We start from the raw sequence: 25203 nt of genomic DNA, 5'->3' as shown, positions 1-25203 counted from the left end.
CCTCCACTTTTGCCTAATCTGCCTATTTGTCAGCCAATTTGTCAACTGGTATCAACTGGTGTCTTTAAACCTGGAAGTTCCATGTGGCGTTGTAGCCTGTCCTGTTTAAAAAATCTATCCCTCTGTGAAATTGGCTGGCCCAGTCAATAAGAATATGAAGTCGATCAAATAAAGATTTGGGGTAGGTCAAGTATGATGCAAATCGCTACTGCTCAATTAGTTGAACAGCATCTTTTATGTATTGCACTTTAGGCTTCAGTTCTGATCCATGGCAATTCTGGGTTAGAAACCAGTAGACCAGACTGGGTTTCTGGTTTCAGTGTCACCATAGATCATAAAATAAAACACCTTTCTCCAGCCAGGTGTTTTCCAGGCATGTTGGGACTGCAACACTCAGAACTCTCTGGGAATCCTTGGAGGTGTAGTCTTAAGACAGGTGCAGAAGTTTGATATAGGGCTTATAATGATAGCACAACAGCAGATTCTTGAGTCTTTCTTTGGAAACTTTGGGTTATTGGGTTTTTTTTTTTTAGAATTTCTGTTAAAATTCTTGTGCCTGAAACTTTTCACTGGGGCATAATGCCATAATTTTGAATTTAGAAAGTGACTCCAATTAATTGTTTACCTTTAAAATCATTTTGATTTCATTATTCCGTTAAGTGGTCTGCTGAAATCTTCCTGCAGATGGAGAAGTTGCCATTGAAAGAATCCTTCAGAACATTCTTCCAGTTCCATAGGTCACCCTTTTATTTTCATTATTTGTTTTGTTTTATTCCAAGTTCTTGGCTTTGTTTCATCCTCTCTGCAACATCATTTCTGAAGAAGAGAACCTTGTTACTTTGTATCCTGTAGATATATGTGAAATATCTTGCACTCTTATCTCACCTTTCCATTCATATATGGTATTGGATGTCATAAAGAGAATGTGCTGGGTGATAGAGGATGGATGGATTTCATTATCTCTTGGTTAATCGTTGGAGAAATTCTTGCCATCTCAGGCTAAAATAGGCTCAAGGAGCAATACTATATAAACCCAGTCAGAATTACTGACGCTCTGAAATACTATTGTAATCTTCAATTTCATCTAAGCTTGCAAAAACTGTTCAACAATGGCTTTTGCAAGCTGTACTCTTAGTCCTGATGGGTATGAAATGCTAAGGTCTAGGTCAAATGACTGTGTATTACACTGGAGAACAACCAATTAAATCACAACTCCTGCTTTTTACTAGTTATTTCCATTCATTCAGCTTGTATTTTGTGGGCTCCCATGTTTGATTAGATGCATAATAATACTTTAATGTTAGGTGTTTGATCAGAACCCTGAGTCCATCTTTCTCATGTTGAATGCCATATTCATATTAATGACTAGGGATATGTCCACACAACGATGTCCTCAAATCAGGTCCAACTCAGTTTTCTTGGCAACAAGGTAGAAGTGGTTTTTCATAGTCTTCTTCCGAGATGTTTTTTCAGTTTCCCACTCTCGTCTTCAGAGCCCTTCGATTTTCTAGCCATCTCCCATTCTAGTACTACTGTAACTTGAATGAGTACATTTTGATCTACCCATTAGCTTGCATTCCTTGAATAGTTTGCAATTATAATACAATGTAGGTGGCAGGCTATTTTATTACTTTTCATCTAAATTTTAATTAACCTATACAGTTGGGTTTTTTTGCTGTCTTTATTTTAATGATTGGTTTTGTAGAACTGCAGAGTTTCATTTTTATTTTAGAATTTGCTATATTTAATCTATGGGTAATGTGAATAAGCCACAATCTGAAACCATTATTTGATCTTAGCTTGTTTTTACTATGGATTTCATAGTAGATTAGGTTAAGGTAGAGGTAGTACAAGATCAGTGGTATTTGTTGATGTGCAGAATAACCTGTTAGATTCTTAAGACTTTCCCACACTTCAAAGTATTTCTAGACTGAGCTTGGCTCCAAATTATTGCATATATTAAGACTTTTCTTTCAGAGTTAAGCACTCTCCATTATGAAATATTTGAATCCTCTTTATCTTAATCTTCAAGGCTTTGACCTGTCAAGTGCTCATTTAATATTTGTAATCTTCTTAGATACCTTATTTTGCTACCTTTCACCCCAATCAGTCAACAGACATAATCACTTCCTTGCTGAAAGATACTGAAGACACAACCAGAATTATTTTTAATTCTTGCATTATCTATTCCCCTTAATATTGTGGATCACGATTCTCTAACTTGGTGCCTTCCGGATGTATTGGGGGTTACAATTCCAGGAATTCCAAGCCAGAATGGGAGTTTTGGGACATAATTCCGACATCTCTGGAGATTTCAGACTGGGGGAGGAAGCTGTCTTCTCTCTCTCCTCCCCCCACCCCCAATACATCTTTTCTGGACTTAGCTATTTTCTCATATATCTTTATGTAGGATATTTCTAAGAACTGTACAGAAAGAGAGAGTTCATTATTCTACAGATCTTAATTTATCACATCAGCAACAAGATTTGCCCTTCTGTTCCAAAACACGAAGGCTGCATAATTTTTTAAAAACCTGTCTCACATTCTGTAACACATACTAACCACAGTAATTTCATGGGGGGAAATGTCAGAAAACAAACAGCTCTTGTATTATTTAATTAATTCCCTGCAAGAATAACAATGGAACTACCTTAATTTCATGGTTTTGCCCATGTGAAAGAAAACGAGGGGGGGAAAAAAACCCTTAGTATATTTTGCGTCTCTCCCTCCCACCCCCCCACCCCAAATTGCTGTTGACAATGTCACTATATGCCAAGCAATTATTGTTTATGGAAGCCACGTGATTCATTGCTGTTGAAAAGTGCCAACAAGCCTAGAAAGAGTTAACAGACTAAAATTACATCAGCTTTCTTGCAGAACAATAAACAGGAAGCCCTGCAAAAATTAAATTTATACATTTGTGACTAAGGCTGGTTGGGAGCTACATGCTTGGTTCAGAAGGGTCTGGTTTTCGGGCCAGGTTTATTATTGGTGGCCAAATTATATACTTGGTTAGAAAACAATGGTGGCCACTTGGCAGCAAGGAAGAGAGGAGCTACCAAACCTTAGTTTGTTACACTTTTCTTCCCCCTCTTCAGCCTCATTGGTCAGATTATATATAGTGGCCAGCGTAGAGCACTGTCTCCTGTGGTGGGGTATTTGTGGAACGGCACCAGAAGGGTCAGCGGCAGGTGGTTTCGTGAGCAGGCATAGCAAACTTCAGGTCACATCATGCTCAACTTTGGGCGCTCGCCCAGTGCAGTCTGGCTTCCCTTGCAGAGCCAGCGTAAGCAGAACATGGTTCTGTCATCCTTGTTGGTAGAGTAGGATGGAGGTATGACAAAGGAATACAGTGGATTAGAGCCCTTCCCATTTTCCAAAACCAAACAAGAGGAAGCCTTCCTAGGACAGATTGGGTTCCTTCCGCCTCTAAGGATGCCTTGAGGCTTGGCTACATCAAGATACTCTTGCACATACTTCCCTAAGCGTAAGCCATATTGAACTCAGTCTTGTTCTGTGCTGAATGGCTTCTGCTAGAGGCAAACAGAACATGCATGTGTTGGAAGAGAAGTATGTGATGAAACATTTATGTCCTTGCCATTGTGAATGACTGGAGCCTGCATTTAGAAGGAGCGGTGTGGGCTGCTGGCAAAGAGAAGCAATGCCCTGCTAGGTTGGGTCTGGCAAAAGCATATGCATTTTTAATGCCAGCATCAAAAAGGAATTTGAAAGAGGTGCTAATGCTCTTGCCCTTCCGCTGTAGTACCGGTGATGCTTTTGTTGACTGCCAAGAACCCTGTCGAAGAAAGCAGTAAGAATGTATGTATGTATGTTTCAGGAAGGGAGTTTAATATTCCTCTGTTAAAGGGGCTGAAAACCAATTTTGGCAAGGTTTTACTTCTTTCTTGGTGGCAATGAAATTTGAGAGTCATCAGTACAGAGATCTTCAAATGAATGTTTGACAGTTTGCTTGGCATACATATGTGACTGCCTTACCATGAGCCTTCTTAAACATAGAGTTTCCACTTTTTCTATCTTTGCTCTTTGCCTTCTCTAGATCCTAGGCAAATGTGAGGGTTTTGTTACAGCTCAGTAATACAGCCCATCTTTTTCAGGTAGATGACTTCAGGTTTATTTCCCTGAAACCTCCACTTGAAAGCATCTTGAAACCCAAAGGTGGAAATAATGCTACTTAAAATAAATTAAGTCTGCTGACATCAGGAACAGAACACTACCTGATATCCCAGGGCCACCTACAGCAATATTTAGTTTCAATTAATTTCAAATGTAAATGCAGTATATTCAAAACTTAATTTTTGTCCTGATCCTATCCACTATTTTTTGGAACACAGCTCCTGGCACATTATTCAGATGCTCAGTATGGCCCCCAGTCCAGAAAAAGTTGTGTACCCTTGAACCAGATGCTGTAGAGCTAAGTGGGACAATGTTGTGATTAGTACAAAAACCTTTGTAATGTGTTCAGAATGACTTTTTGCCTGTGACAATGTCATTGTTGTTTGTCTGACCCTTCCGTAATGTAATTAGAACCATTGAACAGTCATCACATAACAGTTCATACTGTGGCTGATGGAAGAGGGGCACAGATAATCATTAGTTTGTGCTCTATTATGTTACTTATGCATCTACTCTAAAGTATCTCAGAGGAGGTTTAGGCTTTATTATGGCTGATGTCTGGAAAGGAATGCCATGTGTATCCCTTGATCTCTTTGGAGAAAAGAAGGAGTATAAATTTAGTAAAGAAATAAAATGTTCTTTTTGCTGGAATCTATCATGGGGGCAACTGAACACGTTAGTATGCCAATCATCCATTGCTGGAGAAATGTGAAATTTGAAGGTGCACCCAAGACATTACAGAAGTATAGAAAGCTGCCTTGACCTTATAGGTTGCTCATATGAAATCAGAGAGCCTAGTTTGTCTGATAAAGCAGAAAGCTAGTAAGATTAGACAACTCTGCATTTAAAAAAACTACTCGAGAACATGTGGTTTTTCACACACACACACAGATGCACATATGTGTGTATGTACTTGGATGGGTGGGTGGATGGAAAGAGAGAGAGTGTGAGCGGGTGAGTTATATTGACCACCAGGTCAATGTCACTGAAAACAGCATGCAGAATATACACCAAAAGTGGATGGAAGTCACGTAGAACCCTATACATGGAGCGTGACATGATGTCACATCCAAATCACTCTGTTTTGAAAGCTTAAGGGAAGGTGGACCGCATTTGCCATTCTGACAGCTTTCAGTTACCTTGTGTTCTCCAGTTCTGATCCAGACATTTGCCATCGTTTTATCTCCTTATTCCTGCAATTTGCTTTTCAACTTAAATTATACAGAAATCTGTTCTGCCAAAGTTCCTCAGGCCTGCGGCATTCCTAATTATCTTGCCACCCTGTTCTGGTCCTGTCACAGAAACAGTCAGCTGCTGGGGGCTGCTTAGCGATGGTGGCGGGGTGGTGGTGGAGAGGAAACCCATGTTTGCCAAGCAAAGTTGGGAGTGACCGTGCTGTAGTCCTCACCTCCCCAAGCTTTGGGCCCCAGCACGCCCCCTTGAAAAGGTGATGTTGGACATGACATGCTTGCCTGTTTACATAAGCTCTTACCTCTGCCGCTTTCTCTCCCCCCTTCCAATCCAGGATTCCGTTCAAGATTGGGCAGCCTAAGAAACAGATTGTACCCAAGACAGTGAGTAAATCAATTCCCCCTTTTTTAAAATCTAGTCTTTGATCATATGGCTGATGACTCAAGCCAGCACACATTAACCAGCCCGTTTTTAATATGTTTATGTGTGTGTGGGAGGGGAAAACATGAGTGAGCTGAAATTGCTTCTGTCTTTGACCATCGCTCTGACTGAGGGGGAGTCTCAGCACTGGGTGGCTTATTTTGGTATCTTCTGGATCTCTGTCCCTGCTCCTCTCTTAACACCCCGCTCCTCCTCAGTGTGTGTTGTGTGTGTGGCAGGGGAGGGGCTTTTCTCACTCTGGCATATTTTTCCTAGGAGACGGCTGAGCAGGCTTCCTTCCTTCCTTCTTTCAGCAGTGGCTTGTTTGTTCCTCTTTTCCGAGCAGATGGAGAAGGAGGACTGCTTCGTATTACTGAATATAACTGTTTCCAAAGGGAGGCTTATTAGAGGAAGCTGAAATGCTTAGTGCCCGGGTGTGAATTAATTTGGATTGCAGAGCAGTTGCTTTAAAAGGCATTTTAAAACACACTTGCACACAGTGCAGTTTCATATTCTGGAGAGTCTGATTGTCTTCTTCTCAAGCCCTGGAGAGTGCATGGGTTTGTTCTCCCAGCTGATTGCAGCCATGGCCCTTATTTAGTGTTTAGTGCAGCAGCTCAATCTGTAGAGTGGGGATGGGAAACCTGGAGCTTTCCAGATGTTGCTCAGCTACAGTACTTAGCATTAGTCATGCTGGCTGAGCCTGAAGTTGTATTCCAACCACATCTGGAGTGGAGGACCTCCATCTCTTCTAAAAAGGTTCATGTTGGCTGACCCGACATTAACCTGCTTCCACCTGTCTGCACTGTGAGTGTTTCTGAATTTGGGTGTGACGGTGGAGGCTGCCTCTATAACTGTTCTAGTGGGATATTATGGAGCACCACATTAATTCTCAACCATGATGCCTTGGAGAGCAAGTTTGGGTTACACAGCTTCTGGAAACCGGGCAGGGTGAGAATAACACGAAAGCTTTTTGTTGCTCCACTCTAATGACGTTTTGTGTTGGAAAGGTGATGGCCTCAGGGATTCATAACAGGAGAAAGCAGTCTGTGCCTTCTTGATGTTTTGGATCTCAGTTCCCATCAGTTCTAGCCTGCAGAGCTGATAGCAAGAGATTGTAGAAACTGTAGTCCAAGAAGTCCTGACAGCATCAGATTACCTACCCTTGGCTTAAATGTTTCAGAGTGACCTTGCCACTTCAACATGAGCAAAGGTCTAAGAGACCCTAGTTGCTGCTCACTCAATCTCACTCTGCTATATACAGAGTGAGGCCCTTTCTGTTACTGTCTTTTGGACTAGCTATCACTTGTCCGATCTCTCTCCAGAAATGTTTCTACAGTTATGAAACTATGATTACTTTGAATTGTTCATTGGCATCCTGGGAAAGTTTATCCACAGATGTTGCAAAGGGGAGGGCTTTTGTTCAGGTTTCCAGTCAGCAAGAAAATGTTCCGTCCTCACAGAATTGCTTCTCAGAGTTGCCCCCTCCTCATCCTTGGATCTTCTCTTATGCCTGCGCCTTGTTCACTTCCTTAGTTTCCACAAAGTCTTCTTCCTATTTTACATAAATCATCTTGCTTTAGTGAAAGAGGGATCTAACTCACAGCGGCTCCTCTATTATTCCTGGCCTTCACCAACCTGATGCCCCCAAAGGTGTATGAGGGTGAAACTTCCGTGATTCTCAGGCAGGACAGCTCTCCAGTTTGGGTTGCTGCTGGTAAATGTCTGTATGGAACAATACTTGTCCATCCATGACCTGGGACTGGATGATGATGGAGATCAGGAATACCTTATTGAAACCTGGTTGGGTGACTACACGGATATAGCTTCCCAGGTTTCCGGTCCTGTAGCAGCACTGAGAACAGGAAGGGATAGCCATCTGAATTTAGCACTGACTGGCAGCAGTGCTGGGGGGCTGGGTGGGGGGGCTGGGAGCATAACAGAAGTAAGGGGGAAGTGAAATAACCCTTGAGATAGGGAGTTCTGCCTAAACAAAAGGTTTTTAGTGTATCACTGTTGTTGGGACGTGAAAGAAGGCCGCAGAAACAGAGGAAACAATTCCATATATCCAGAGCCAAAGCCCCATTTAACTTTAAGTCATGGCGGCTGGTCTCTTTGAGGCTGATAGGATAGAATGCATGACAGATGATGATAGCAGACCTAAAGCTTCCCAGTAGGTGGAACAATTTAGGTCTTACATTTTCCTCATCCCCCTCCCATATAAAGGTACTTTCCTGGCAACCAGTTGCCATCCCATTAAAGGAGAATGTTGTAATGATTGCCTATTCAAAATCACTATCAGACTCACGCAAGGCAACAGGGACCATGACAAATGTTTTATTTTGGTTCAGTAGGATTGCCTGATGTCACTTTCAGTTCTGAGCTATGTATCTCTACCATCCCTTAAAAATATCTCTGTCCCCCTCTTAAGGATCCCACTTGTCCATGATTTAGAATGAAAAGAAGCGCACACAAAAGGCTTGGTGTGCAACTGCCTTGTCTCACACAATACCATAAAGAAAAGAGAAAATGAAGTACTGTAGTTAAATACTTAGAGTGCCTTCCATATGAGAAAAGGCTAAAGCAGTGTTTCTCAACCTTGGCAGCTTGAAGGTGGGTGGACTTTAACTCCCATCCAGCATGGCTGGCTAGGGAATTCTGGGAGTTGAAGTCTACCCATCTTCAAGCTGCCAAGGTTGAGAAACACTGTGCTAAAGAGTATGATGCTTTTTAGTTTAGCTGAAAAGATGAGTTAAAGGAAAGGAAACTATAGCAAATAATGAATGGTATGGGAAGAGAGGATTTTCTTGGCATATATCTATTTTTCTCAGCATGACTCCCTCCATCTGTGGGGCTTTCAACTCCCAGAATTCCAGGCATCTTGGAAAGTCTGGGAGGTGCAATCCCAACATGCCTGGATCATGTCAAGTTGGGGAGGATGGTGATATAAAGTAGGACTCAGAATTTCCTGGTAGCGTTTCCCAGTAGATTTGGGGCAAGCAAAACAGTCAGGCTGGTACCCAATTAACTTCTAAAATTCAGTCACAAACAGTGCACTGGTGGCCTCTTCTTAAATGCTTGTAAAAGGTTAGGCTATGCATGTATTTTGAGAGATAAGTCTCTGTGGCACTGGCATCTCTGTGTTTAAGGCAGGGTGTCTTTGGCGAGGGAGGGGGCATGAAGCACCTTCTTTGTACCCTGCCTGTGGCCACTGTTGGTTTCCTGCCATTTGCAGAGCAAATGGCTGGCAGTAGAAAGCCAAGTGACATTTTTTATTTCTTTTTACTGTGCTGCGTTGTCTTCCAGATGTTAGCCTTTAGATTATGTTTCAGGAAGTGGGAAGGTGAGGCATCTTTATGGCTGAATCCACTGTTGATCTGAGAGGGAAGTGGTTTGATGGAGAGGCTCTCCCACTCGTCAGTCTAGATCACAAACATATACACACAGAGGGGAGCCTGAGTGGAAATTAACAGCGGACTATTTCCAGAGTGATCTGAGTTCCAACTATGGGGAGACAGACGTGAGAGGCTTGGCTTAAAAGCTCTTTTGCAGACAGGGAAGGAAAAAAAAATCATACCAACAGTGGCTTAGTAGCACTTTTAGGAGATGATCAGATACAGACGAAGAAGACGTTAGTTATACTGTAATGAGCCTCCTTGATGCCAGTCCTTCAAGGAGGGTCCTAGTGTCAATTGTATTTAACAGTTTGTGGTCAAGGGGAACCCATTATGCAAGATCATGAACTGAACTGATTTGCTCATAGCCTTCTCATCTTAACCTGGCAGCTCCAATTCCAGGCAGAATCAACTCTATAAAGGTAGTCCTTGACTTATGGCCACAACTGGGACCAGAATTTCCATGGTAAGTCATTGCGGTCATAAGTTGAGTCACCCATGTGACCAGATCCAATTTTACAACCATTTTACGGCGGTCGTTAAAGCTAATTGCTGTGGTCATTAAGCAAATCCAGCTTCCCCAATGGGCATTTTTTTTTGCTGGAAAATGACAAAAAAGTCCCAAAATGCAATCACGTGAATGCGGAACGCTACAGCTGGTCATACATGGGAGCTGGTTGTCAAGTGCCTGAAATGCAATCATGTGACCCCCAGGAAAGGATGTTTTGGAAGTGCTTTACAGGCCGTAAAGCACCCATTCCGAGGCAAACGAACAGTCATAAGTCGAGGACTACCTGTATGCAAAAAAGCTTAACCGTCATTTGATTGGAATAGAAACTGAATGCGAACAATGGCCCCTGTGCAGAACTGCCTTGTCTTGTTATGATCTTTGTATGAAGTGATGGCAGAGTCCAGATTTACCTGTGGTCCCTGAATGCTAAACATTTCTGTGTAACTTCTAAGCAATTGTAATTTAGGTTCTCCTGGAACTCCCTTCCTCTGCATTGGTTTTTGTTTTGTTTTGAGCTGCCCAGATGTTTCTTAGAGAATCCTCTTGATGCAAATGTTGGCTTGAAAGACAGATTAACATCTGGCCATCTACATCTGATGAGTCCCAAATAGGACAAAATTGGTCACATAGTCCCTGCTTCCTGGTAGTCAGTGTGATTGTAAATTGCTGGTAATCTTCTGCCACAAGCTCCTACTGAGTGCAGCTATTAATGAGGGCTCCTTTACCTGGCCCTCATGCGGCACAAATGGGCAATGTACCTCTAGGCCTTCCAACCACGAGTAGGTGCAATATAGAAGTGTGTTTATTAGCAAAGGAGTGAAAATGGGAAGATAAAAGTAATTGTACCCATTTGTTCCATGGAATAATACATACAGGCAGTAGTTAGATAATAGCTCTATTTTTAAAAAAAAAAATCTGTTCAATCGTGTCTGATTCTCGGAGACTGCCTGGACAAGTCCCTGCAGTTTTCTTGGCAAGGTTTTTCAGAAGTGGTTTGCCATTGCCTCCTTCCTGGGGCTGGGAGAAAGTGACTGGCCCAAGTCACCCAGCTGACTTTGTGCTCAAGGCGGGACTAGAACTCACGGTCTCCCGGTTTCTAGCCCAGTGCTTTAACCACTACACCAAACTGGCTCTCTAATAGCTCTGTTAGGACCAACCAAAAGGGCGCAAAAGAATGTGCAAACTTAAGTTTTCCTGAACCCTCCATTAGGCAAGACGTTGCAAAATGCAGGGATAGGGGGAAACAGCAAGAAAGTCCCAAAACTAGGCCAGCTGTTTCAGCCATGGTGTCTGCAGTTCAAAGTTAGCCTCAGGTAAAGGCCTGAGTTAGGGATGGGTACTATTTGTATGATTTTTTTTTCTATTTTCTGCCAGACCAAGAATTTGGGAGCTTTGTCTATGTCAGGAGACAAACAAACTGTGAACTAATACAGTAGGGCTTTCAGAAGTGTGATAGACTATATGATATTGTTCAGTTGGATTGATTTGCTAAAATGCATTAAGGTTAAAATCCAGTTTAAGCATTTTTAATTAAAAATACTTTTTTCTCCCCCATACTGTTCTTCATCCATTGGTAGGTGTTGCTGTTGGGTCTGTTCCTAAATAAATATACTTATTACAGAAAGTATACCCTTGCAAAGTATTGGAATGTATTATAGAAGAAGTTTCATTTTGAAATACGCTTGGAAATTCACCCAGGATATTGGGATGATATTCTCAGGAATCTACTGCATTAACCGCATATTACTTAATTACTGCATTACTGCATATTAATTAATATTTCACTTCTTTTTGAACTATCAGTATGTTCTGGTACACTTTAAAATCCTTGGCTGTAACTTGCTGAAGTCCTGCCCATTTGAGACAAAGGTATCAGGATGATCACTTTCTCTCTTTTGAAATGATCACTTTATTAGGATTACACCAGAGGCTCTGCTCTGGATCATTTCCACTTCCAATGGTTAGGTGAATGGGTCCTGGAGAAAAGAACCTTTTCAGGGTCGCTGCCCCATTTTCACCCATTCAGTAAGTCCTCTTCAGCTCTCTAGGTACAGTGTCAAACCCATTTCGTTTTTCTGCCCTTTCCCCCTACTATTAATCTGCTAATTTTGTACATTGGCTACTGAAGATTTCTTTATACTGTTTTGATTGTGGCATATTGGATTTCAATCAACTGCTTTTCCATAAGCTGCGGGTGGCACCTCTTGTGGAAAGGCAGGATGTGCTCCTTTTAATGAGCTTTAAAAAACGAAAATATTCCCAGGCCCTCTAGCAGACATTACCACGACATTCCACAATTATGCACCAAATCATGGCTTGCTGAATCGCTCACAGTCAGCAGCTTCGCACACTTGCCAAACTGTTATGTTCGCTTTTCGTTAGGTATTATATCCGTTTTTAACCTGTAATCCACCCAGAGTAAGTATTGCGTTGGGTGGCCTTATAAATATAAATTATAAACAAACAAACTGTGGTTTCCAAATACAGTGACAAGGCTCACATAGCATGCCAAACAAAGGCAAACAAATCACATCATGGCTGTAGGAAGACACGCGCATTCAGCCACTATATGGCAAGCGGAAGGAGTTCAAAGCCGTTCAAAGTGACGGCAGTCTATTTGTGGAAAAAAAAAGCACCATGTCGGTACAAGTAATCCAATGCCTTGGCTTTCTTTTGTATGCCTGGGTCAGTTTCCTGCATTTTTAGAGAAGTGGGAGTTCAGGAACCTCCTGTGCGGACATGCCTGAGTAGGTGCTGGAATAAGATAATAAGTCTATTTCGAGCAGCGCTGCAGATGTAGCTGACCAAAAGGCGTCCCGCTCACCCTGGGTTGATGTCAGGTGCCGCAATGAAGACTGACTTATCGGAACTGGCGAGTGCTTAAAAAAGACGATGTTCGCTCCTCCATCCAGTGCTTAAAGTCCTTTCAGTGTGGGGTCTGCTGCCAGATGGGCGAGGCAAAACCAATCACTTTCTTCTGCAGCTTTGGCAAGGGAGTATTTTCTTCCAGCACCCAACTCTGTGGGTGTGTTTGAGACTCGTGTGGCAAAGCCAATGCACCATAAACATGACTGATCCAGAGACTGCTGTAGGGGAACCAACCAAGGTGTTCTCAGATTCTAGGCCAGGGGTCCCCAAACTCTTCAGCTCATCAACCCCTTCATGAAGTTTCAGATTGTTCATTGACCCCTCCCCAAACATTTATGATATGAAAATAATTTAATAAATACTACTTTAATAGTACTATGAATAACTACAACAACATCGACCCCTTGGGGGTCAGTATTGACCATTTTGGGGAACCCTGGTCTAGACTGAGATGGCACTAAGCATGCAAACCAGTTTTCACGCTAGAAAGTTCTACCGGATTGCTGCCATCACTTATAAGGATATTCTGTTAGACAAGCATATCAGGTGATGTGTGAATACACACATGAGGACTAGCTTAACCAAGGAACTTTCAGTGTTCATTCTTACTGTAATCAGAGTTGATAAAGCACTGTACTCATGTGCACTAAAATGCGTAGAAACGTGGGAGAAATGATCCAGGGAGTGCAGTTACCCTCATTCTTGCTATGCTTTTATTTGTTTGGGCCCCAGGACTATTGAATATATGAACAGCAGTTACAATTTCTAAATGGTTGTTTTTGTTTTCCGTTTTCAATTTAAATATATAGAGTGCATGGACCTCAAGGCAGTTTCTCTAAGGTCACCTGAACTTCCTATCCAAGCCTGTTAGTCTTAAGCAAAGCTGGCGTATAAAGTACCTTCACATTCTGCCTGTTGGTGCCTCTTCCTTAGCCCATTGGTTCTCACTTGTAGAATTCTGCAGTTTTTAAGTAAAGCTGTGGAAACATCATTTACAGTCCTAAACACTTTTATTTAGAAATAAGAAGATCCACTGATTTTATTGAAATGTGTGCATAGATCGGTTTAATGAAATGTGTGTATAGACTTGCTACTAGTGGATTGGATCCAAAGACTCATCAACAGTATTCATTCATTGGCACATCCCCTTCTTCTCCTCTCTGAATTGTCCATCTCACAAAGCCTACTGAATGTCTTCTAGTCATCTGGAGAAGTTTGAGAGGAGTTACACAATGGAGAAGTTGTTACACTCTCTCTGTTTCACTGATTGAATATTAAAAAATCACATTTGCCCCAGTAGGGCCCCAAGAGGACATAAAGCCAATAGAAGAGAATAGATGTAGCTCGGGGTTGAACTGGGGATGCACTCTGCTAGTCTTCTGCCTGTCTGCCCTACATAGTGGCTGTTGCAGTCCTTACACCGTATGTTGTAGATGACTCCTGTTTTTTCTTCTTGGGCTACTGGGTCTTTTGGGTTACTTAGGATGTTCTGAAGAGTTTTAGTTGGTTTATGTGCTACGGTGATGCTGGGGGGTTGTACCAGTCTGTTGGTAGTTTCTGAGATGTTTCTGATGGATGGCAGAGTTATCCTTTTCATAGCTTCTGTTGGTTGGGTTCTGGGTTGAGTGGTCAGGCACTTTTTGATAAAGTTGGGGGGTATCCATTTTGCTGGAAGATGCTGTATAGGTGATCAGTTTCCTTTTTCTGGTATTCCGGGTGTGCAGTGCATTCGTGCTTGTCCAAATAATATTCTTAAACAGCTCCTCTTGTGGGAGGTTGGGTTGTTACTTTGGTAATGGAGCACTTGGTGTCATGCGCTGCCTACCTTTGAATAATGCTCAGACACTGGTTCGGTGGATCAGGCTCTGGTTTATTCACAGCGCAGGTACAGCGTCGGGAAAAAAGCTGAGAGTGACAGGAGCGCGCCGGTGCGGGGTTTAAATACCCCGCGCCGGTCAGCGCCCCCTCACTCGCGGTCACGTCACCCCCCTTTGTCCAATACGTTGCCCTGCCGGTGGGTGAGGGGTTGCGAGGCCCCGCTGGCGTTCCGGGATCGCCCATCATCGGGTTTTCTATTCATCCGGTGATTGCTGTCAGCTGGGCGATCTCCGTTGTATTAGCGCTGATGGCTTGGGTGTGCTCCGTGATCCGTTTAGCTATTGTTTATTGGCCGTTGGTCGTTGTGAGTTGATGGCTACTTATCTTGAGCCCCTTCTCCTGTTTCCTTGCTATTGTCATGTGTGCCATTGCGCTGATGACTTCAGCTCAAGGGCACTCATGACACTTGGTTAGTGCGGGTTGTTTTTTTAAACTTGCAACCGCACGGCATCCCCATTATAACACCACCTGTTATCCATGAACACCAGCTAGCAGTCAGAAGACACGATGAGAACTCCTTAATCTCACAACACACGGACAGGCTCAACCACAGTTTCAACTGGGAACTGTGAGCATCCTAGACCAAGCCAAATCCAAAAATGCTAGAGAATTCCTGGAAGCCGGGCTTTCAAACAAATCAGCCATCAGTAGACGCATAGAGATAAACCAGATTTACACACCATTCAAAAGAGACAGTTAAAAACCTAGGAAGGAAACAAAAAGACTACAACACATGCCCTCCAGCAGCCCTCATTCATATAAGCAGGGATCAGCACCAGACAAACAATCAATTAGAAAATAATACTCTGGTCAAGGAACCACCAAGGAGGAAACCACACCCCCACCAACACTGGTAGGGCAAGCAACTGTGTGTAAACAGGGAGCAGACCCCGCACTCACCAGCACTGATGATGTTCCCTAGTTGGGTAATGAAACGTCTGCAAGCCAACAACCAAGCTCAGCATCAGGGACTCCATAAAGCCTGTAGCCTTCTTTCATTGTTTCCTACCGTCCTTAGTTGTAGCCATTCACTTGTCTAATCCCATTTTAAAATAATTAATAGCCATTGTCACATCTTGTGGCTGTGAATAGTTTAGCTAGGTATTGTATGTGAAGAAGTACTTTTGTTAAGCTGTGAATCTACTAACAGTTCATGGGATATTCTAGAATTATGAAGGAGGCAGAAAATAGTATATCAGCTCTCTTGTATATCTTCAGCAATCTTCCTCTTCTCAGATTGAGTTTTTTTCTGAAAACACTGAAATTTTATTTTCAGCATGTTGACTTTCAAAACTGTTTCCTGACATCAGTATACAGTGCTTTCTTTTAGTTTAATATTTTTATGGTTTTTAAACTGAAAGAATACAGTCATGCGAATGAAAGTATACACTTATTTTGAATTACCAAACAAAGATTTTTTTAAAACTATCCTCCCTGTTCCGGTACTTTTAGTTAAGCTGCTGTGGTCTAAAAAAGGATGTGGACCTAGATTGCAATACAATAATCCAAATAAAGACATGCTATCAGTATCAGTTATTAATAAACACCTCGGCTGTTCAAAGTGGAATTACGATTTGAACAGAAATATAATTGACAGTGATTAGGCTGGAAAGCAGTTGATTTAAACAGTTTCCTGTAATTAGGGCCCCCAAAGGTGTTTGACTTCAGCTGTCATAATAAGGCCTATCATGGCTAGGAATGATAGGACCTGAAGTTCCAGGCATACTGAAGAGTTCATCCTTATGCATCAGCATTAAGAAAAATTCTTAGAAGATCATTTTAATGTCTGTGGATTATGACCAACATAATTCTAATATTTTCTTTACAATAATTAGTAATTGTTAGCAAATGCCAGGATTCTGATTGCCCAAGACTGGAAAAAGCAGAGGTACCATCCATAATGTAATGAAAAGCAAATGTAATATTTGATTTGCCAGCCCAACATGTGAATGTGTAGACCTTTCCAGTACTGGTGAACAGCTCATAATAGCTTGTGTGATATTTTACCACTTCTAGGGGGCAAAATATAAGCTTCATGGCTTTACTATACAATTTGTCTATTTTAATACAAAACTGTTGTGGTACAGGTAGTCCTCATTAAGTGACTGCCTCATATAGTGATCGTTTGCAGTTACAACAGTGATGAAAAAATAACTTTACAACCAATCCTCGCATTTATGACCTTTGCAGGTCTGTAAAGCAAAGGAAAGCTGAAGGAAGATCATAAGCATAGTTGTGGTTTCACTTAGTGACTGCTTCGCTTAACAACCAAGTTCCCGGTCCCAATTGTGGTCACTAATCAAGGACTACCTGTACAGTATATTCCTAGTCTAGATTCCAGTTTGGTTGTACTTGGGGAGAGTTTTATCTCTCTTTTTTTGTATATTTCTGCAAATGTCTTTCCGTTGCCTTCTAAAACCTTTGTCTTCTGCATTGAGATGTCAAAGCGCTTTTTCAGCATTCCAAGTACTAAATGATAGATACCATGTTTAAAAGGTGTTTATAATGATATTTGGCACATCAAGGACCCCCAAATTCTGCTCACGGGGTTAATTATGCTGATTAAATGAATGCATATGCATGAGAGTGTTGCTTTTATGGTTGGGCATCATAATAATTAGATACATTAAAACATCTTGTGGGAATTGTTTATTGCTAATTGTGTTTTGGAAGACGGCAACAATTTCAGTACTTCCAATGCCCCCATGCATTTGCATAAATTCCTTTGTTTGTCTAGAATCTTTGGGGGATTCTGGGTATCCTTTATGATTGAGAGATTTCAGATTGTTATATCTCTTTGAGAAGTGTATAGAAAAATGGAGATGTTTGCCTCATGTCTCCACGCAACAGAAATCTGGCAGTAAAGCCATCCTGTTACGATAGAAATCAGTGGTCTTTTCAAGCGACAGATAACTAGTGTGTGATCCACTCATGCATTGTTCTCATGTTTGTGAATAATGCATGTATTACCAAGCCTGCATAAAATCTTGGTGGTGCTAGTGCTCTTATGCACCTCTTTTACTTGGTCTCTCCAACTCCACTCGGTGCTGTTCCTTCTGACTGCCAGCCGAGCTGCTCTAAATCCAGGCATCAGTTTTCCTTGGTCCTGTTACTGAACATTTCTTTTTAGCTGCAAATGCTGGGATCTGAACCTTGGAGTTTTCTGCACCCAAAATATGTGCTTCTGCCATCAAGCTATGTATTTATTTACTATATTTATATCCTGCGCCTTCAGCAGTGCAGTGTTCCCGAGGCAGCCTACAATTAAAATGAAATTAAAAAACAAACATAATAAAAGATACAAAACTAAACAAAACAGCAATAAAAATCCAGCAGATGAAATGCGGCTGGAGCCGGGGGAGTGGGGGGAGACCATACTAATAGCATCCCGGGTAAAAGTTTTCTCTGCTGCTGGCCCGGCAGGAACATTTGCATCAAACCATCTTTCCTGTGAAAAGAATTCCAAAGGTGGGTTGAAAATAGCTCCTTTTTGTTGGCACCCAAAGAAAAGTCTCAGATGGCAGCTTTTGCAGAAGGAAAGGCTGGTATGGGTGAAGAGGTTCCACCAGGTATCCACAGTTATGGTGAGCAGCAGTTGCTTGAATTGAGACTGGAAATGAACAAAGAGCCAGGGTTGCTTGAAATTCTGGCGATTGTCATTCCCGTTATAGCTCAATGATACAAGATTTGGGAAGATGGTGCTAAAGCCTTTTCTTTAGAGGAAGCAAAGTGTATTAATTCTCTCTGGAGCTTCTAGATCAGTGCTTCTCAACCTCGGCAGCTTGAAGATGTGTGGACTCCAACTCCCGGAATTCTGCTGGCTGGGGAATTCTGGTAGTTGAAGTCCGCACATCTTCAAGCTGCCGAGAGCACTGTTCTAGATGCTCAAAAAGAGGCAACTTGTGGTGTCATCTAACATCACCTGTTGGAAATCAATGTTCTTTCCCAGTTTCACACTTTATTAAACAATAGGCTCTGAGTAAATGATAAACATTTAAAAATATTTCCATCTTACTTTCCATGTTGGTCAGTCTCTTAGCTTTTCCGGCAGCCTGGCCTTATTACGCATTAGACTCCTATTTCTGTCTTGCTGAACGCTACATACTGTGACTGGCAACAGCTCCTTGGGATTTCAGGAACAATATTTTTGCCAGTTATTTTCTCCTTGGGATTCTTTTGTTTTGAAATGTAAGAAAATTGTGTTTTGGAAGATGGCAACAATTTCAGTATATCCTAGAATTTCCAGTGCCCCCATTCATTTGCATAAATTCCATTGTTTGTCTAGAACTTTTGTGGGGATTCTGGGTATCCTTTATGATTCAAAGATTTCAGATTATTATATTTCTTTGAGAAGTATATAGAAAAATAGAGATGTTTGTTCAAAGTATTCCCTATTTGGGTTGACTCCCTAATTTTAGTACGTGTCAAAAATTATGGCAGTGATCTTCCGTCAGGGTCCAGTGTGGCACCCTGTGACATTGGGCTGTTAAGTCAACTAGGACCCATTCAGATATGATCATAGATGGGAGTGTCCAAAAGGTATGGTCAAAAAATCCAAGAATGCCATTGCAGTGGTGTGATCAAAGCTCTGTCAAGTTTGTGTGTGTGTGTGTGTTATGTGAGTGACAATCGTAAACTAGTGGAACTTCGATCACACCACTCCAGCCACCATCTTCGCTTTTTTGACCGCACCCTGCAGAAATCCCTAGTTAAATAAATAATTCAGTGATTATTTTTTACTACCAGGACAGCCCTGGAAACCTAAGAAGACTTAACTTTTTATACTCATTACCTGACCGGAAAGGCATTGTGAATTTTGACAAGCCCAGGACACTGTAACAGTGTCAGCATCCTGTGTGTTGATACAGCCCAGCAGTGAGCAAACTTTGGTTGCTTCAACAATGTCTTCTACATGGTTTTTCAGCATAGCTACCAATGAAAATAAGGTCTGTAAATGTGGAAAACAAGTAGATATGGGATTATAATATTGTATATTGGGGCTTAAGTCAAATGACTATCAGTTTGAGATGCCTTTGGACAAATTTAAATATACAACCCGAGAAGGATGATCAAGAAAATTGTCATAAAGAGATCATTTACATCTGCAGACCTTTGCTCTGAAACATCAGGGACTTTATAGCAGAGTTAATTAAAAGGCAAATTGATATTTTAACTTGAAACATCCCAATTTGTTTTAAAATTATTTTTGCTGCTGAGAATTTTGTACATGAATATCTACATCAGTGTTTCTCAAACTTGGAAACTTTAAGATGTGTGGACTTCAACTCCCAGAATTCCCCAGCCAGCCATGCAGGCTGGGGAATTCTGGGAGTTGAAGTCCACACATCTTAAAGTTCCCAAAGTTGAGAAACACTGATCTACAGCAATAACTATCTGCCTAGATTCTCCTCCTCCCCTTTAAATTTTCTGGTTACAGGAGCAAGTTGCATTTTCCAGCTTTCTCCTTAGCATACTGGTAATACCACTTTTCATTTTGTGACAACAAAATCTCCCCCCTCCATTTTTCTAGACCATGTAATTGTAATTCATCAGTTTAATGAGAAGTTGTTCTTCACTTTCAGTGTCCTGCCATAGTGTCTTAGAAGTATGAACCCCTTTTATAATTTATTTGAAGTATGATACTTTGATTAAAAGGCATTCTAGAAATTATAGACAGAATTGTGGAGTTGGAAGGAACACAAGAATTCTGTAATCTGACTTTTTTCAATGTGCAAAAAAAAAAAAAATCAGTGAATTAGCTTCTTTGTAAAAAACCTCCAGAAATTACTAGCTTATTATTATTCCTGTTGAAAGATTCAGCTTGTGTGATTCCAACAACCAATTATACGAAAGAGCAAAGTAGTTGCTAGAGAGTAATGGTTGTGTGTGGCCTTCTGGAACCGAAGTGAATGATTTTTCTTTATTTTTCTTTATTATATTTTTATTTGGTCTTTCCTTTAAAGATTTCAGGTTCCTTCCAAAACAAATCAATTAAAAACATTGTAATTTCTTGATACATGCTGGTGGCTTGAAGGACAAATTTGGCCCAACATTAGAAAAGAGTCACTTGACCGACAATTACCAAACTAGGAAAATTTGGGGAATACGCAGAAATGGCAAAATTAACAATAAACATCCAGAACAGAAATTTGACTAAATTAATGCAAGAATGGCTTCCCTATATATGATAGGTCACACAACAAGGCAAACCCAGAAACTTAGACTATAGTTTTTAAGGGGGAGACAATTGATATACAGATAATAATTAGAAGCAATTTCAATGTTTACAAATATTTTAATGCAATCATAGTCAAGTAAAATAGGAGGGAACTTAGAACTCATTGCTTTTGCTGATTTTTCTCCTTTTTAAAAATATTTTTATTTTTTTCTCTTTTTTTCTCTTTTTCTTTCCCTTTACATGATTATGTGCATTTCTTTTTAGAATAATAACAAATAGTGGTGGTATCAATATTAATATTAATGTTTAGAGTTTAATAAAGATTTTTACTTATTTCTTAAGAGGATATAATGAACCTAGTTCTATACATTTAGTTAATTAACAAAACAATGAAATTATTTTTAAATTTTATGATAATTGAAAATCCTTTTGTTTATTTACTGATATTTTGTTCTTCATCCATTATGTCTTTTTCCACTTTCTTTTTTCTTTTATGTAATTATTCTGTTCTTTAAATGTTTTAAACAAATAAATTATTGGTTGCTATATATACATGCTCCCCCCAATTCCCCCAGAGCAGCAAACCAGAGTTCAGAATTGCCTTGACAGCTTTGTAGACTTAAAGTGATACTTTCAGAGACCAGAAAGCTTCTTCTTTCAAAAGTAAGGGGACATAGCAATTATTTGAGATCATGCCTTTATGATTAGAATGTTGATGACGGCAGGCTTGGAGTAAGTCAGTAATGGAAGTGTTCTTAGAAATAATATATAAATATTATTCAACAGATATTACCTTTGAGGCGTGGTTGGCAAACTTTGAAACTGGCTGAGCACACGGAATCACCTTAAAGATGGAGATCAAAGTGGGCATAAAGAAAAAGAATAAGTTTGTGGCAGACGGGGTTCAAAGATCTATCTGTGTAGACAGATGTGGGAAATTATTTTCAGCCTAAAGGCCTCATTCCTTTGGTGGCTCAATGGCAGTATCTGAAAAGGGCAAATCTAAAGATGGATTGGTCATTCCCTGTCTCATGCCAATGTTCTTGGCTCTGAATTAGATGACCAAAAAATTGGAAGACTCACGCTCCCGGTCTTATTCATGAGACTGTTGTGAAATGAAACACATACTCTGAGATCTATTAGAAGAAATTCAAGGAATTGTCCCGTCACCTTTCTGTAGACCTGGCTGAACCCTTTTCTTTTACACCGTTTTATGGGGAGAGAAGAACACCCAAGCAGAGAGATATTAAGGCAAACAAAACTGCATTTCGGTATCAGCCAGTCTTGACAGTATGATACTTCTAGTAGTTTAATCAAGATGGGCTTAGAATGCTGGAACAGACCAAATGTTACAAATTACTAAAGGCTTTATTAGTCATTCTTTTGATGATTCTTCTGTAGGCAAACAAGAGTATGGAAGTATCTGCAAACAAAAATGAGAGCAATATAGATGAAAGTGATCGCAATTATCATAGATATCCTGCCTTAAGCATCGTGGATAATATATTCATCTCCAGTCTTCCTGGGAAGATTGAGACTTCAGTTTCAAGCACAAAAGGTTGAAGTTTGGCTAGGTCTTGGCTAGGACAAAAATGTTCTTATCAAATGGATCAAACAAGGATAAATTCTTGTTTGTAGGGCAAATAGGACCAACTGTCCAGAGTTCTGAAAGGTAGAGTCATCTCTACCAAATGCATTTTTTTTCCATGTCAGAAGTACCTACCAAGGCGCTTCTGTATTGAAAACATTTGCCAGTGACATCACCATTGCCCGGGGGACACCTGAGGGGGCTCCTTTCATGCCCCTGTTATTTTCCCACCGAAGTGCTACCTATTCATCTACTTGCATGTGCATGCTTTCGAACTGCTAGGTTAGCAGGAGCTGGGACAAGTTGACGGGAGCTCACTCCATCACGCAGCTTGCACTCTCAGGTTTCGAACTGCTGAGCTGCCGACCTTAATGGTCCTCTGACTCAGCGTCTTAACCACTGAGCCACCGCGGCCCCTTACCAAATGCATTCATGAAAAACAACTTCATATTTCAGCTGTTAAGTTATAATGAAGCCTTGCAAACCAGAAAAGTAAATGCATGATTGCCCATAGTTAGTAACATGGTCTCTCCAGCTATCTAATTGGCCTTTGTTCTCATCTGTTCAGAAACCAAGCACCACTATGTCCTTTGGTCCTAGCAGCCCAAGAAAAGAACCGCCCAGAGTCCCCTTTTCGGGAGAGATGGGCAGTGATAGAAATTTGAAAAATAAATATAAATAAATAAATAAAAGTAAAGATGTTGATTGCTGTTGGTGTGCTAAAGCTCTCGGATTTGTGCGCAATTTCCTAACCATTCTGCCTTAAATGTCAAATAGCTTGTAAGTCAGAAGAGAGGGGTTAAGACAGCACTTGGTATTTAGGGCAAATTTGGTATAAATGAGCTTCTGAGTTACACATTAAATGCAGCTCATTGCCAAGCTGGCTTCGTTCCTGATTCTGTTAACTCTCTTGTATGTCCAAGGCTTGAAGTGCATTAGGATTATAATATGATGTCTGTTCTAAGCATAGGTAACATGTGGCCCTTTAGATGCTGAAGTCCAAGTCCAACCAACATCGTGCAACAGTAGGACATGGTGAGAATTGAGGCCCAACATCTGGAGAGCCCCTAATATATTGCTAACTGTAGCCTAGCCTGTTCTTGCAGTTGGAAAAAAGAAGTCCTGACTGCATTGGGTAGAATTCTTGTTTTTAATCACAGTCCTGGATTTTTAGCTGATTTGGATTCTTTTTCCTTTCACAGATTGAGAGAGATTTTGAACGGGAATATGGAAAGCTTCAGCAGTAAGTATTCTTAGCCATTTTATTTGGGTGGGTGTTCTTTCTTGGCTCTTCTCTCCCTTACATTCCTCTTTTCCTTCCATTTATGTTCCTTTTTCAGACTGACAGGCTCTCAGAGCAGTTTACAGAATAATAAAAAATTGCCTGTAATCGAAAATGACATGATACCAGAGGAAAGGAAACAAGATGACTTAAGCACCAGTTCTTAATGTTTTATCATTCCTGTGAAGGCTAGGTAGGATGGAAACGGGGCTATACAGAGAGACCTAGGTGACACCTTCACCTCCAGAGCTGACGATCTTCTCACCAACCGTTGTTTTATTTATTTAGTTACAGGACTTATATGGCCGCCTATCTCATACAATGACTCTAGGTGGCTCACAACGATCCATAAAACATGGTTAAAAACAAAGGCACCCTCCCCCCAGCCCCCAGACCAAACATCCTCACAGCTGAACCCCCATCCTAGCCCAGTGCTTGGGGAAGAGCTGGGTCTTCACAGTCCTCTGAAAGGCTAAAAGGGTCAGGTTGTTCTGTACTTATTATTCTTTAAGACCATTTTGCAAAGTACGTTTCTGTGAAGGAAGCACTGCCTTTAACATCAGTGTTACTGCTGCTGCTCCTCACCATTTCTGTGGTACATGTCCATATTGTGCTTTATAATTATCTCCACATGATCCAGTACATGTACATGTTACTGCCTACCTAAAGCAACTATCCTCCATATAGGCATTATTATAATATGAAACAGCTGGAACTTACTTGCATCTGAGCTGTCAGACTCCTGGCTAGCTTGTTCCTTTCGAAGGATCACCTGTGCTTAATTGGTCTTTCTGGAATTGCCTTCTTGATCCAGGTCTCACCCTGGCTTCGTAAGTTGCTGCTTCTGAATAGATACCTTGGTTTAGTCTCTGTCCTTCATTCCAGGATCTGATTTGTTTTACAACTACTTGGTAGCCGTCATTGCCCATGTCTGTCTTGTATTTGAACAACACAAAGGAAAATACCAATCTGATGTTGAGTAGGGAAGAGTCAAACTAAGGTGGTACTGTTCCCAATCAGTCTTTCCAAATCCTAATAATTATATATGACAGCATTGCGGAGTTCTGGGCGTGAGAGACAAGGGATATACATGTTTATCCGGGCTGTTCCTTCCCCACAAACCTACCTATCAGTATTTACTGAGATAATGTCAAGATATAAAGGATCTACAGGACCATTCTTTCTACTGTTGTCACCTTATTGGCCAGTTTGCCAACAGTCTTCAAAGAGAAAAGCTCTAGGAATTCCCTTGTTTCTCCAGTGTTTGACACAGATCCTGCTTCTAGCTTGGCCTGGCAGGAATTCTGTGTGGACCCCTCTCCTAAGGGGGAGTTTGTGCAACTCCTCCTTACTTGGAAAATACTAATTTTTGTTTCCACAGAGGGAAAATGTTCACAGGCCTCTGAACTCCACACTGGTTTAATTTAATTATTTAATTATACACTAATGAATGTATCGGTTTAATTATATGGTAGGAGATGTGCAAAAAACATTTTTATACAATGTATAGAAATGAGCAGAGACTGGAGTCTTGGCATGAGATGGATATTAGAGTTGCCCAGACAAACATATTTTTATTAAAACTATACAATAGAGATAGAAACTGCCACCATTTAGATCACATACTGTTATTTTCTGGTCCTGCTCACCACCTGCATATTGAATTCCATTTGTGGTCTTACCTGATTTTTGTTCTGTAAGCTTCTGGGGTGTATCCTTGGGAACAAGGATAAGGGAATTCCACCTGGCAGGGTCCAG

At 41.0% G+C, this 25203-nt stretch overlaps 1 protein-coding gene across 3 annotated transcripts in view; it reads left to right on the top strand.

The window, feature by feature from the left end:
- BIN3 (bridging integrator 3) overlaps window positions 1–25203 on the top strand; it is a 531071-nt gene that overhangs the window by 449781 nt on the left and 56087 nt on the right. For 2 of the 3 annotated variants that reach the window (XM_063311532.1, XM_063311531.1), the window contains exon 2: window positions 23366–23406. Coding sequence is in view for 1 of the 3 variants with exons in the window: in XM_063311530.1 (XP_063167600.1) it covers window positions 5660–5708; window positions 23366–23406 (90 nt within the window). In the remaining 2 variants the exon portion in view is untranslated. Of the gene's footprint in view, window positions 1–5659; window positions 5709–23365; window positions 23407–25203 lie in introns of all 3 variants that reach the window. The other variant, XM_063311530.1, reaches the window with a different exon arrangement.

The sequence above is a fragment of the Candoia aspera genome, chromosome 9 (genome assembly GCF_035149785.1).
Source record: "Candoia aspera isolate rCanAsp1 chromosome 9, rCanAsp1.hap2, whole genome shotgun sequence".
Lineage (NCBI taxonomy): Eukaryota > Metazoa > Chordata > Lepidosauria > Squamata > Boidae > Candoia > Candoia aspera.
Note: the sequence above shows the minus strand (reverse complement) of the source record. Positions and strands in the feature narration are given on the sequence as shown.